The sequence below is a fragment of the Oryza sativa genome, chromosome 5 (genome assembly GCF_034140825.1).
Source record: "Oryza sativa Japonica Group chromosome 5, ASM3414082v1".
In the NCBI taxonomy this organism is placed as follows: domain Eukaryota; kingdom Viridiplantae; phylum Streptophyta; class Magnoliopsida; order Poales; family Poaceae; genus Oryza; species Oryza sativa.
In genome coordinates, this window is record NC_089039.1 from 29,442,172 (window position 1) to 29,457,455 (window position 15,284).

At 42.8% G+C, this 15,284-nt stretch overlaps 1 protein-coding gene across 1 annotated transcript; it reads right to left on the reverse strand.

Moving 5' to 3' along the window:
* Positions 1–1,850: 1,850 nt before the first annotated feature.
* On the reverse strand, positions 1,851–6,302 carry LOC4339765 (TPR repeat-containing thioredoxin TTL1). Its single transcript, XM_015781969.3, has 7 exons — positions 5,066–6,302; positions 4,248–4,449; positions 3,957–4,141; positions 3,542–3,875; positions 3,258–3,462; positions 2,895–3,001; positions 1,851–2,789 (listed from the first exon to the last, which is right to left on the reverse strand). Exons 1-7 carry the CDS (start codon positions 5,956–5,958, stop codon positions 2,628–2,630), a joined length of 2,088 nt encoding a protein of 695 aa, XP_015637455.1. The 5' UTR covers positions 5,959–6,302; the 3' UTR covers positions 1,851–2,627.
* Between the last annotated feature and the right edge of the window lie 8,982 nt (positions 6,303–15,284).

Sequence of the window (15,284 nt, forward strand, 5' to 3'; positions counted from 1 at the left end):
AAGGGACTGAAATGGAACAGAAATTGTGGTGTTATGCTTAGCTTGTCTGCGTGCTTGGCGGCGTGTCGGTGCCCAATCTCTGCAGTTGTGCAGCCTGCTTATACTTTGATCGCCATCTTATTGAGATTGGAGTGCATAGTTATATTGTCGCCATGTCGGCCTGATATCAGGGAAAAAACTTCTCTTTTCCCCGGAGATAAAAAAAGGGGGGCGACCCCAAACAAACAAGCAATGAAATGGGACACGCGTCAACGAGTGTCGATGAGCAGAACATGTGTTGGTACCCTTGTTAATGGCAGGCAGGCTTCAACGACAACCCAGCGATGAAATGGTCAGTGACACACTCACATGGCTCACTCAGCTAAGCTAACTACTCTTCTGTATCTGAATTCACACGAGCCCGGTCTCTACGCAGAAATTCCGACAAGATTGCTAAGCAGCTTGCTTCACTTCTACACCAAGAGATCCAGCATTACTACCTCTTCATCAGCCAAGCAGTAGTAGTAGCTGTTGTTTCTTTTTTAACATTAACATTACATTCATTGTGCATTAGTATCTGCAGTACGACACATTCCAGTGATCAAGTCAAGAACCAGAAGACAATCTCTAGTTACTACAATCAACATTGCTGCTACTCCTACCAAACCCTGCCCAGTGATCAAGTAACCTGCACTACATCTCGTTCATCATGTGGACCTGAACATGTGTGTGTGCAAACTGCAAAGCACCCACAGCTTGATTGGTTTCAGTCAGATCGCCATAGGACTGCAATTCTAGCGTGCAGAAGAATCCTGATTGGTTTCATCAATGGAGATGGCCAAGTGTCCAACACTGTTTAGTTCCAAACTTTTTCTTTGAACTTCCAACTTTTCCATCACATCAAAATTTTCCTACACACATAAACTTCTAACTTTTTCATCACATCGTTCCAATTTAACCAAGGCTATGTTTAGTTCACACTGAAGTTTGAAAGTTTGGTTGAAATTGGTACGATGTGATAGAAAAGTTGTGTGTGTATAAAAGGTTTGATATGATGGAAAATTGAAAGTTTAAAAAAAACTTTAGAACTAAACAGGGTCCAAACTTCTATTTTTGACGTGAACTAAACACACCCAAAAACATGGCAGCATTGCATTGGATTGGACTATCATCTCTCGAGACTCTGACGACCAAATCACGTCACGTTGTTGCATGCTAGTACTAGTATTTGCATTGCACAGCAGTCAGTCGACACCTGGAGGCTGGAGTATACCAGCCAATCCACTGAAAAAAGTGCAAGGCTTTCAGAACTGACGAAAACCACTCTGAAATCTATGGCTGGATCTTCTTCGATTCTCAGAGGAAAAATAAAGCTTTCCTTTTCTCTTTCTTTCTTACACTCACTACCAAGTTCGTGGGAAGTTGCGACAAGCACATTGCTGGACGACAGGTGCTTCAATCTTCAGCCACAAATGATGCAAAAAAACAAGTAAACAAGAGCGTGGCCGGTGCTTCTTTCTCCAAGAGATTCCTGTTACTGCTGTGCTGTGCATGAAATCTGCTGCAAAAGCAGCTACTCCTATTTCTGTAGGAGCAGTATTATACTACAGTAGGAGGTACTTGCTGCCTAAACAACATTAGCACAATCCTGACAGGTGGGCCCAATCTAAATCAGACAATCAAAATTATGAAATCATCTGCTACTTTTGCAGTTTCTCACCGACTATAAGTAGTTAGTGTGCAGCACACCTATGAAATCATCTGCTGAAGTTACAGCACACCTATGGTTTTGACAAAATTGTTGCTAATACAGAAACAGAAACATGCTTCAACATCACAGCAGCACAGAAATGGAAGCAAGACTGCATATCTGAGTAGAAATAAGAAAGAATGTTGGGCTATTTTTATTCATAAAAATGTCAGCAAGTAGTATATATGTATCAGCACCACAGACCCAGCAGAGGCATATGCAAAGAGACATCAACCACCTCCCTCATTATCTCCCTACCAATTACATTGTCTTTCTTCATCTATCTTCTCTCTACAATTGGCAACTAGCCCTGTACTTCTGTCCACTGCAAAGTGGCACCACCATCCCTCCATAGAATCAAATCTTCCAATTGGTTTCATGTTTTTGCTATATGGTATATGTACATGTAATGAAAAAAACCAATTCTGTCTGCAGCCTCTTATTTCTTTCTCTAACAACAAGCATGCCTGCATCTAAACAATGTCAGAACAGAAGCATTCTTTTTCTTGAGGAGTGGCCTATGGGCTGCAGCAAAAATGTGTCAAATGCATTATGAGGTGGCAGAACAGAATGTAAGAGATGAAAGAATTGCACAATGCAGGTTGGCCGAACGATGGATGGGTGGGAATAAGCAAATGAAGGAACCTAAATGATCCAAGAATAAGGTTGGAAGGATGAAGGATCAGAAAATAGATGCAACAGGTAACAAAGGAAAGATAGCCAATAGGAAACTACTTCGTGAATCAAGCTTTAGCTCATTATGCTCAGCGGAGAGTAACTATGCAGCTGGAGAAATGCTGTGGAGGCTGATTATAGAGAATAGTTTGTTGGTAAAATGTTGGTAGGTGACAGGGAATTATATGCATCAAAAAATATGAGTGCCACTAGTAAGACCTCCTCAAGAACTGGAGACAGCATAATGCTTGACTGAATAGCGCAAGATGTGTAAGCTGGGGCAGATCATCTCCTTCATTCTTGCACCGTCCTTGTATATCTTGAAGCTCGGGACTATGCGCACATTCTCCGCTCTTGCTACCATAGGACTCTCATCAACATTTACCTAAACAGTTTCGATACAGAGGGGATTGTATTAGCACCTTTGAAACTTCTATCAAATGCGATGCACATTGTAGAGAGAGAGAGAGAGAGATGTTAGGTGGATTACCTTCAGAAAATTCACTGAAGGGCACTCGGAGCAAAGAGAGTCCACGGATGGGGTTATCTGTTGACACTGCTGATTCATCGTTGCCATGAAGTAAACAACAGATACTCCTGAACAAATACCACATAAATTATGTTCAGGCTCATGCCGCCTTGTGAACTTCAAAACAATTAAATACATGCTGATATGCAAGATTTTGAAATTTTATCATGTAGTAAGTAGAAACCTAGTGAAGTGTGTCAATAAGAACAGTGATAGTTCTGATTACCCACAATACTAGAACGGCTATAGTTCAATGAGTAAATGCAAAAGACCATGACAGGACCTTGCGGTACAGCAGCAAAAATCTGTAGAAGAAAAGCTCACCAGGTGAATGTATAGCATCTCGGAGTTGCTCTATGCTGGTAATTGTCTCAACCTCTCCTCCAAACTTCATATTTGCTACCTCCTCCCCACGTGCTGTCTTCAGTGCAACTTGCGCATGGAACAATGCTTCCGCAACCTCCGTGTCGTTAGGAAGCTCCTTGCGTAGCACCTCATAGTCCCGCACACAATCGGCCCAGCGCTCAAGCTAATTGAGTGTTAACAGGGAGATATCAACACCACAATGCGCAAATAATCAGAAATACAATGATACATGTATCGCTTACCTTTGCATAGGATGCTGCACGTCTTAAGAGAGCCTTCGTGTAACCAGGATGGACTTTGAGGGCCTCATTGCAATCTTCAACAGCTTTCATCCACCGACCTAACTTTGACCAACAAGCTGCTCGATTGCAGTACAGTACTGGATTTGAGGGCTCATATTTGAGCCCTTCACCATAAGCTAAGGATGCCTCAGCAAACTTGCCTGCCTTAAAAAGCTCATTTCCCTGTCCTCGAGCTTGTGCAACTAATCTTATGTTGTTTGTAATCCTTCCAACTTCTGTATTTCCAGGATCAATAACCCTAGCCTTCTCAGCCATGGTAACAGCTATGTCAAACCTGCAGGAATAAACCTCAGTGCTAGTTTTGCTACGGACCACGAAAACAAATCATAATTATCAAGATGAGAATCATACACACCTTCCAAAAGCCATGTTGACCTGGGCTTCGACAACATGAACATATGAATCAGCAACCATGCCCGATAGTTTAGTTGACATTGAAGATAGCGATGCAATGTCCAGTTTTGACAAGCTTGTAATAGTCGAATCGGCCTCCTCTAGTTTGTTGAGACGGAGAAGTGCTTCAGACCGTAAGGCAAGAAGCTGCAACCATAATTCGATTCCATGTTCATTGACTGAGTTTTAACACTGGCCACAAAACAACAATGCCTACAGGACAACAAAGATATAAGCTGGAAGGGGATATTACCAACTGAGAGGAATCCGCTCCATTGGCAATGGCAGCATCTGCTTCCCTTAGCGCACTCTTCCAGTCTCCAGTTTTCCTCGCATCCATGCATCGCCCCAGATGTCTTTCCACCTCTTGGAGCCTCTGAAACTCAGCTGGGTCTGACTGATTTACTTGCCCAGCTAACATGAAGTGCTCCCTTGCCCTCTCAACCATTCCAAACCTGCATGCAGCCGTCATGGTGCAATTTTCAGTGACAAAATCAAACAGCTACTGCCCATAAATTGATTGAACGTTAGCACTGAATAGATTAGGACCACCACTGACTCCCCTGTACTACGGTCTAAATACAATGTACAATACAGGTAAGCACTCACTCTCAACTACATTGTTTTGATGCGAATCATATTAAGAGCACATTGATTAACTTCAGCATACCAACCAAAGAGGCAAAGATACAAACATTTCCAGACCTCCCAGTCTCACCACACAATTGCTAGCCAACTTCAGTTTAAAAAAAAAAAAACTTCTCAGTAACTTCAAGATCAAACTTTTACTTCCAAAACAAGTAAATTTGTTACTGGTGATGATCAGCAAAGGCAAAGCTACTGATCATCTCAAATCAAACAAACAAGAAGACAAGAGAAACGGTAGGTATACGGAGCAGCATATATCGGTAACAATTCCCTGTTCTATTGACCCACAAGTTATGTCAGGCACTAATGCATAAGCAAAGACGAAAGCATCAAAGATCGGAGATGTCAAGGCGAGATCTGTGAATCCGTTTGGGGCTGTGGAGCACACGAATCTGCGAACGCGCAAGGGCGAAAGAATCTCACCGGAGGCAGAGCGCGGCGAGGCGGCTGTGCGCGCGGCCGCTCGCCGGGTCACGGCGGATGGCCTCCTCGCACTCGCGGAGCGCTTCGGCGAGGCGGCCGAGGCCGATGAGCGCGGCGGCGCGGTTGCTGCGGCACGCGGCGCTGTCCGGGCACAGCGCCACCGCCTGGTCGTAGTGCCGCAGCGCCTCGCCGTAATGGCCCTTCTTGTACCACTCGTTCCCGGCCCTGGTCACCTCCTGGAGACCCCCGCTGCTGCCCTGCGGCGCCGGCGACCTCGAGTAGCTGCCGTGGTACGGACTGGCGTCAATGCTGCTTCTAGGGGGAGTCATGCCGCCGCCGCCTCTCATGATGCTGCCGTGGCCATAGTGCCCCGTGCCGGATCCAAGCACGTCGGGACGGGCGCGTCGGGGCGGCGCAGGCGCCGCGCTCGCGACGCGGCCGGACGGGCAGATGTTACCGGTAGGCAGCGCATTGGTCAGCGGCGAGCTCGCCGTGCTCCCGCCGCCGCAGCCTCCTCCTCCTCCTCCGCTCCCGGCGCTGCTGCTCCCGCCGGAGAATATCAGAGGCCCAGATCCGGAGCGGCGGTGCCCTGGCGGCCGCGGCGGGTTCCCCTCCGCCACCAGCTCGCCTGAGTGGCTCCCCCGGCCTCCTCCTCCTCCCCTACCCACCCCCGCCCCAGCATTGCACAGCGCGGGCGACTTGGCCGAGCCAGCGGACGAGGAGGACGACGACGGCGTGGCCGCGGCGCCGCCAGGCCGCAGCCGCAGCGGCGACACCGGCGAGCCAAGATCCGCGAAGACGTCACGCTTGGTGTCCGGCTTGTCCCTCCCGGCGGCAGCATCGTCGAGCGCCAGCGCCGCGGCGCGGATGCTTAGCCGGTCAGCTCCCGACATCGCCGGGACAGTCACCACCGCTGACTAAGCGCGGCCGCCACCGCCACCAGCAGCTCACTCGCTGACCAATCAGGCATGCAACTGCTTGCTCTCTCTCTCGACAAGAAAGATCACAGATGATGGTAGAGAAGCCTAGCTAGGTGCCGGTGGGTGGTGTCCAACTCCAACTCCAACTCCAAAGACGAAGCAGCGTTGGATGGAGGGGAGAGGAGAGTGGAGGAGGAAGAAGAAGGAAGAAGTGAGGAGGAAGGAAAGGAATAGAAAGAAAGAAGAAGAAGAAGAAGAAGAAGAAGAGGAGGGAGGTTGATGCCCCAAGTTAAAGCCTACTCTCACTCTCGCTCACTACAAGTCACTAGTCACTAGGGATTAATATAATACTAGGAGTGTAATTATTTTTCCTATACATATATATATATATATATGCATGTATAATAAATACCAAGTATATTGTTGTTTTAATAAGAAAATAAAATGACAACTCATGCTCTTCTTTGGTGCTTGTAGGAAAAAAAAGTTCTGGTAGTGGACATTTTTGGTGATTTTCATACTTAAATTTAAACTATTGGCATTCCTTTTTTTTTTGAAAAAGAACATTTTTTCTTTGAATTTATTGAGTGATTTTGGGTTGTGATCTGTATTCTGACTTCACGAGTTGGCCAGTTGCCAGTGGTGGCCTGTGGGGGTGTGGGCCCACCCCAGAAAAACATGGATGGAGGGGGTATTCCATTCCATCCTTTTGGTCCAACCTAGCCAGCAGAAACAGCCCATTTCTTTTGTTTTTTTGTCCTACATAAATGTGCATATATATCACTTGTTTTGCTCATGTTTCCACCCTGATTAGGGTGTTGCTGGCACCATTTTGTCATATCCATCTCTGCTTAAACCAGCACTGAATTACTTACCATTAATTGATGGATCATCATCAGCAGCAGCAGCAATAATCTACCTAACAAGCATATCTAGCAGATGACACATTCCTGAAATTGGAGTGTAGCATGTAATTCCACATAGATTCAGACAGCTCTGCTAATTTGCTCCCATTCCAATTTGTGATCGAACGATTCTGAAGCTAATTTGCATGGCCACGATTGCTAGCTAGCACTCGTATGCTGCTGAAGCCATCAACTGGCAGTACACGGACCACACTATGCGTCTAGCTTAGCTGAATTTCCTTGTCATGAGATGGACACAGATAGATAGATGCATCCATGGATCGACGCTGGATAGAATGATAGATCGCCGTAGATCGACCGATCGATCGAACGAGTAAGTGGTCACTATCAATGATCGAATTGGGGGTTTGGATCCTAGCTCTAAAGTCTCTGTACTCCATGTGAACTAACAGCACCATATGCATCTCTGAATTTTTCTCTTTTGCAGTTTTGCAAATGCAGATTTTATCAGCTAAATCATATCATTCATGCATGCATGGTCACACGCATACGGCCGGTAAAGAAGATAAGACCGTACGTATACGTATGTTATATAGTTGTTGGTAGTGGACATTATATTGCAGTAGTTAATCTGAAGCTGCTTGAAATGCAAGCTTTAGGTGGTTGAACATGCACTGCATTCAGCCGATGATCATTGATTAGAACACGTTTCACAGTATTAGCAATGATCCATCCGGTCGAGTTGAATTTGCATTGGGCGCTTGGCAGTTGGGGTTAGTGAATAGTTACAAATGTATTAACTAATACCTTGGCTTTTCTGACAAAGCCAGCACATTATCAATATCATGATCTTTACTCTGAAAAAGTTACAAATATATAAAACTGAAGGATATGCATTTAATCATGTATGCGCGTCTTTCATGTAAACTGAGAAATATGGCAGGCGCCAGGTAGCAATAGATTGAGATGGAGGGAGGTAGCTTTGAAGGTAATGGGCCAACAAGGCCCAATGTAGATAAACATGCAGGTCCTGGGAGGGTGTGGAGCCCACTGGTCCAATTAGCAGCCATTCCTTCTCTGATGCTCCCTGTAAGCATGTGTTTTGTCGTCAGGAGACAGCCTAATTCTTTGGTTTTGGTCGGTTGTTACTGTGCACGCATTCCCTCCTCGCCTCATTACATTTAGTCTCATCAGATCACCACCGATGACAATGAAATGCAAATGCTGTTTCCTAATCATCTTACTCTTAGCTAACTACTACTCTTAAAATCAAATCTTAATTACTAGTACAGAGATAGATAGATAGATAGATGATAGATCACAAATGTCTCAAGGGGCAAGAGCCAAGGGCCCTTTCTTAACAGGAAAACAACACCACTTTCAGATTTGGAGATCTAGAGGAATATTTCAGAAAAAAAAAAGGCAGGCTTAGCTAGCTGGTACTACATGTGCCATCCTGCAGACACTTGAAGCCAAGTTTCTTGCTTTCCATGCATCTCAATAATGTTGCCATACACAGATGATTAACTGCTCATTAAACTAAGACTCGTGTGTTTAAACTATGTACCTCACTTTGCATATATACATGTCATGTATATATAGTGCCTGCGGGTTAACTGTATTATTGATAACTGGTAAGAAACAGACAGTACTAATTTCAGCATTTGTTTGTTAACATTTTCTAACATTTAGAAGTAGTTGAGAGCCCCTCAGCTGGTGGTGATTGACCAGTTCAGGTTCATGGGATTCAACAAGAAACATGCGCTTTCTAAATTGCCAAGCTGTGTGTGTATTTGATTTGATTGCCCCTATGAATAAATTAGTTTTTGCACAGTTGGGATTCAGTTTGAGTGCAAGCAACATACTAGTGACTAGTGAGTGGATTAGTAGTATTTGGCACAATCCATGCATGTTTGCAAGATTTGAGAGGCTTTTAACAAATGGATTTGAACACAGGAGGCCATGTGATGCTTGTCAGGTCCAATTAGACACCAGGCAGGAGGATAAGTAACTACAGCCTCATCTTGTGCCCCTTTGCCAGAAACCAGGTCCAATTAGATAGATTCCTTTGCACTGTTCAATCAAAACTAGCTTGACCAAATGTGTTGTATATACTCTTTTATTTCTTAATTATTAAACCATGAGAAAGCAAGTAAACGTGTACATACTAAACACCAGATTTAGTTTGATAATTTGTTTGTCAAGGACTCTGTTTGCTGGTCACTGATCTAAGAGCACAGTATTGTTTTTCTAGTATCTTTTTGTGTTAAAGTTCAGTCTTCAGTGTATTCAAGCTGAAGCGTTTTATGTTACTAATATGTTCAGTCTTCATTGGTCAGAGCAAAAGATGAAGCCCCTTATTACCTTAATCATTGCATATTATCACTTTATAAGATTCTTGCAGTATGAAACTCTGGCATTTGCAGTTTTTGGTGCTGCAAAAGAAAATTTAGTACTAGTTGACAGATAAATGATGACTGAAGAACTGATCAAAGCTACAGGTTCAGAATTCAGTGAGTGCGGTTTGACCTGGTTTTTAGTCCTGAGGAAAACTATAACTGTGTGTTCATTGAATTCACAGTCAGGCAAGAACAATGAAGGAGCTTGGATAAAAAAAACAACACACTAAAACTTGCCAGGCTGTTTGACCTAGTTTAGTCCTGGAAAAATCTATACACTCTCAAGAATCAAGATACACACACCCCACCACTAGAAGCTGTCAATGCAAGCAAGTTAAGCATTGGACAGTGTCAGCAGGAGGAGCAGCTAGCTAGCGAAGCATGTGAGTTTGACACCAAAACATAAATGTTAATGAGGAACAATTCTTTGAACCCTAGAGAGAGGATGGAGAAAAGTAGATGAAATGCACACCTGTCCAACTTAATACAGATCACTCTCCACCTGTGACTGCACAATATTTATTCTGCTCAGATGCTATCACAACTTTGAGAGAGAGCCACAAGCTAATAAAGGCCATAAATAATTAGCATAGGATACACCCATCCACATTGCTTCCAACTCAAGACCTGCTTGTACTTTGTGATCTGTGATGCTCCAACCACCTTATAGATAGATAGATAGATATATAGCCTCGTTCTTCCTTCCTCGCTGACCTCATGTGACACCAGCATTGCCTTGCATTGCATTGGATTGCAAGTACTACTCTAGTTTTCTTAATACACTTGCCTCAAGATGAAGGGTCAATTGATTATTTATTTACCATGAGCCCTCAAGATCCTAAACACAAAGAATTGTTATTGTTATCCTTTAGTTGTCACTGTCAGTTGATTTGGTCTCAGGAGTTGTGCAAGGAAGGGGATCCAATGAAACATCAATTAGAGGATTAGCTCATTCAGGGGAGATCAACCAGAAGTGGCATGCATATGTGTGCATTTTATATATCTGCAGCTAGTAGGATGGTAGTATGTATATATACTCTGTCTTGCAGCAAGACCAAAAGAAATTAAACTAATTAATCAGACAGGAGCTAGCGTAATGATTACTCCTAAGAAAAACTGAAACAGATAAACATCCATGAGCTGCATGCAGTTCAGTGGTTGTTCATTTAGTGGATTTAGTATCTGCATTGTTAGAATGTCTTTGCTGAAATATATTAAACCGAATTAAGCTGATGAAGGTACGTAGGATCAGTTTGATGCAATGGTGATTAAAAGAGCCCAAATAAATAAAGAAATTTATGGGCCATTGCCGCAACAAGACAACAGTGCAACTTTTCAGCTAGCATCCATCGGTCGATCGATCTCATTGGGAAAATATGGGCAAACATACATGAACCCCAACCACTAAAATTGAAGGCTTGCTCATGGCAACTACTCTCCTCCATTGGACTGATCTATCTATCTCTCTTTGACATGTGCATTGTAAAGTGATTCCTATCGAAAGCTGGAAGCCTGCCTGAACGACTTTTCCTAGATCTAAGAATGATCACTACTCACAAAGGAATAGGACATGACATGTTCCTTTTTAACTGAAATGCTTTTCTTTCTTTCATTTCATCTCTCTTTTCCTTTCAGATTTCCATCCAAATGTGTACAGGAGGAACAAGACAATGCAGGGTAGCCTGGTGCCATATATTGGCAATTAACACATCATCAATCAGCATTAATAATTCAGAAACCAACAGCGACGGCAGAGAAGAACTGAAGCAGATTTTACTGCTGTGGTGTATCCGTAACTGAAGAATTGAAGGCGCCGCGTTTTGATGCATGGCCAGGTGTGGTGAGAGCATCATCGTGAGTCTTGGAGAGAGGTAGCATTAGCAATGGCCGCTGTGCACTCCTCAGCCACGTGAGGTGGGGCTCCATCGCACGTGCTCCACGCATATGTATCGATCGATCGATGAATCATGGCTACTGCTTGGTATTGAAGTCTGATCGATCAACTGCATATGCTGCAGAGCTAGCTAGACGAATAGACGATCAGGAGGAGGATAGGGTTAGAGAGAAGCAGACGAACAATTTTCCCTTTTCATGGGATCCCCTGCCTGCCTTATCTGAATTTCTCTGAATTCCTTGGCTCTCCTGTCCTGCATCTATCTGCAACAAGGACTCCATAGATCTCTCGTGCTACAGCACTAGAGCAGGCAGGCAGGAGTTGTGCTGAAATTGATGCAGGTCAGGTCGTCGTAAGACTGCATGCATGCATGCATTGACGCGCGTCGCTCCAAGCTGCAGTGACAGTGAGCCAGAAGCGCTGGTAGAAAGATAATAAGGCCTCCTAAACAAAAAACATTTCAGCCTGTCACACTTTGAACCGTTTGGACACATTTATAGAATATTGAATATAGATAAAAAAAACTAATCATACGGATTACGTGTGAATTGTGAGAAGAATTTTTTAAATCTAATTGCACCATGATTTGATAATGTTGTGCTAAAGTAAATATTTGTTAATAACGGATTAATTATGCTTCATAAATTTGTCTCGCGGTTATGCTTCATAAATTTGTCTCGCGGTTTTATTATTAGACTATGTTTTATACTTTAAATGGGTGTCCATATATCTAATGTGACACACAAAAACTTTTCGCCCCTAAACTAAATAGGGCCTAAGGCAATACATAGGGCATGTTTAGTTGGTGAAATGAAATTTTGTGGGTATCACATCGGATATTTGACCGGATGTCGGAAGGGGTTTTCGGACATGAATAAAAAAACTAATTTCATAACTCGCCTGGAAACCGCGAGACGAATCTTTTTTGTCTAATTAATCCGTCATTAGCACATGTGGATTACTGTAGCACTTATGGCTAATCATGGCCTAATTAGGCTCAAATGATTCGTCTCGCAATTTACATGCAAACTGTGCAATTAGTTTTTCTTTTTATCTATATTTAATGCTCCATATATGTGTCTAAAGATTTTATGTGATTTTTTGGAACTAAACAGGCCCATAATAATAGTAAATGGATGGATCGGAGGAGGAAGAAGAAGACAGAGTGACAGACTGAAGAGGAGTGAAAATTAAGTGGCCCTGCCTGTTAACTTGGAGGAATAAGCAAGTTGCCATATGCAACTTGTATCATATGTACTGTAGGCATACTGTAGCATGGTCAAAAAGAAGTCGAGATTTTGCTGCCCTGGGAACGAATTGAAGCTGCTGTGATACAGTGAAAGCCGATCAAGGGTGCAGCTTTGCATGCAGCACAGTGTTGTCATATACTATATGTGGCCGATCGATGATCAGCCGGGCCTAGCTAAATATAGCTAGCTTGTTTGATCGATCGATCGATCGAATCGTCCTCATCCCTCCGTGTCGAATGCATATGCATCGTGAATTATTTCTGGACTGCTCATCACATTCTCATGTCTCCAGCCAGCAGCGTCGCCATCCCTGCATGCCCTCTCCTCTCTATCATATGATATTCCCTCCGTCCAAAAAAAAAGACAAACCCTGAGTTTCCATGTCAAATTTTAACTGTCCGTCTTATATGAAATTTTATTATAATTCATATTTTCATTGTTGTTGGTAGATGATAAAACATGATTAATATTTTATGCGTGACTTGTCTTTTTAATTTTTTTTATGATTTTTTCAAATAAGACGGATGGCGTTGGACACGGAAACCATGATTTGTCTTTTTTTTGGACGAAGGGAGTAGAGCAGAAGAACAAGTATATCTTTTATATCAGGCACGTGAGGCCCGGCCGGCGACCAGTGGGCGCGCCTGATTGATTTCTCCATGCATCATGCACAGTAGCTGCATGTCATATGCCGTGCCACTGATGCCATCAACCTGTGACGAGACGACTGACTGACAAAATGGCTACAGTACGAGAGTAGGAGTAGATTGCTTCTTGCTTAATTAGCTCGGGTGGTTAGCTAGCTAGCTAGCTCACCGGCAGCCGGCCAGCCGGCGTGCCGTTTGTCGTCGACGACAGAGGCGACGACCTACGCCGTCGTGGCTGGATAAATCCTTCAAAGTATAGATGATCTAGTTGGAATATAGAATTAGGAACTCCCCCGGTAAACGGAGTAGTCTATTTGTATTGATTAATTAAGTATTAGCTATTTTTTCTTAAAAAAATAAATATGAATTTTTTAAAGTAACTTTCGCATATAATTCTTTTTCTTTTAAAAAAAATACAGTGTTTAACAATTTGAGAGTGAAAATAAGAGAAGTGTGTTGGGAAAGCCTTCAAACGAAGGCAACAATAATATATATTTCCTCCATAAAAAAATAATCGGGTTGTTTTATATGGAGTCATATTCTCATATTCTCACCTAGGTTTTTTTAAATGACAAAGGAAGTATGTTGATGAACACGCATCATCTTCTTCTTCCAGTATGGATGGAATGAAACGGAAACGGATATATGCATGGCTGATGGAGACGGCCAACCATTCGGCCGGTCTGAAAACGTGGCCGGATGGACGTCTCCGATGGAGCCATGCAATGCTTATCCAAAACTGTTTTTGTTGGCTTGTCTAATTACAGTTCGTACGCTGTAACGTTTTGCTCATCACCTCTTAGCGGCCGGCTGCCCATGATGAATTGACCGCCATCTCCATCGCCGAATGCCCGGCGTTTGCATCAATATATTACTGCTGCTACTCCTTTTTTTTTCTTGAATAAATGACATTATTGACTTAGGATCGTCTCACATGCATTGACCATAAATGTACTTTTAAATGATTGATTAATAGAAATTGTATATATGAATATGATTATATTTACGACGGCACACAATTTACAACATATTTTCAAGTATTTGTATTTTTTTTTGAAAAAAAAACACAAGCAGTCAAAGTTAAATTTTAATAGTGTAGTGTCAATTATTCGACAAACGGCTACTTTCTTTTGACCTGCGGCGACGTGATATCTCTGATTAGGCCAGTTCACATGCATGGGTTCCGGGCACTACTGTTCGCTTCATGATTTTCATTACTCAAGAATGAACACTAGGCTGTTTGGTTGTCTTGTACTGTTGTTGGAAGTGTATGCTAGCTCTAGCAATAGGTTGTTTGGTTGTCTTGTTGCATTGCATTTGCATGGATAGAAATTAAGCTGACCATTTCAATCAACACTATAGTATTAAGACCATACTACAAAGGCATGATCGATGTAGTTGTGTACCTGAGCCAGCTGCCTTGAACATGAATAAAAACTACTCCCTCCTTCCCATAACCCATAATATAAGGAATTTTCAGTTTTTGCTTGCAACGTTTGACCACTCATCTTATTTAATTTTTTTTTACAAATATAAAAAACGAAAAGTTATGCTTAAAGTACTATAGATAATAAAGTAAGTCACAAATAAAATAATTAATAATTTCAAAAAAATTTAAATAAGACAAGTGATCAAACGTTGCAAGAAAAAAAACTTAAAATCCCCTTATATTATAGGACGGAGGGAGTATCACTGGTTGGCTGTGGTTGGCTGCAGTACTCGCACCAACATGGGTATCCTGCCCTTTCCCATGATGATCGTCAGATATATCCTGCGGACGAGTGAAGTCCAGCTTGCCCATCTTCTTCGTGTCCATTCTTCTGGTGCTCATCAAACTGGCATTAAACTAGAGGAGTCCTGCTCCTGCATGCTACAAAATTCAGTGCCACCAAAATGGCTTCAGTAAAGTGGCACAGTACGGTATTGTGCTCCAGTGCTTATCTAAGCCACAGAAAATGCTACTACTAGTATTGCTCAGTTGCTGGCAACAATTCAGAACAATGTCAAACAAGATGTGCAATATGGCCAAAGGAATGAAAAATAATAATTACTACCCTAGTTCTAATGATTTCTTACAGTACACTAATCACAAGGACGAAACAAAATGGATAAGGAAAGCTTTGTCATCTCAGCATATATAGCCCATCACCCTTGGGAACCCCAGCTTGTGAATCTTCTGAATAATGAAGTCAACACAATGCAAAAGAATTACCTTATCTTTGTAAGTGCAACTTTACAAGAAA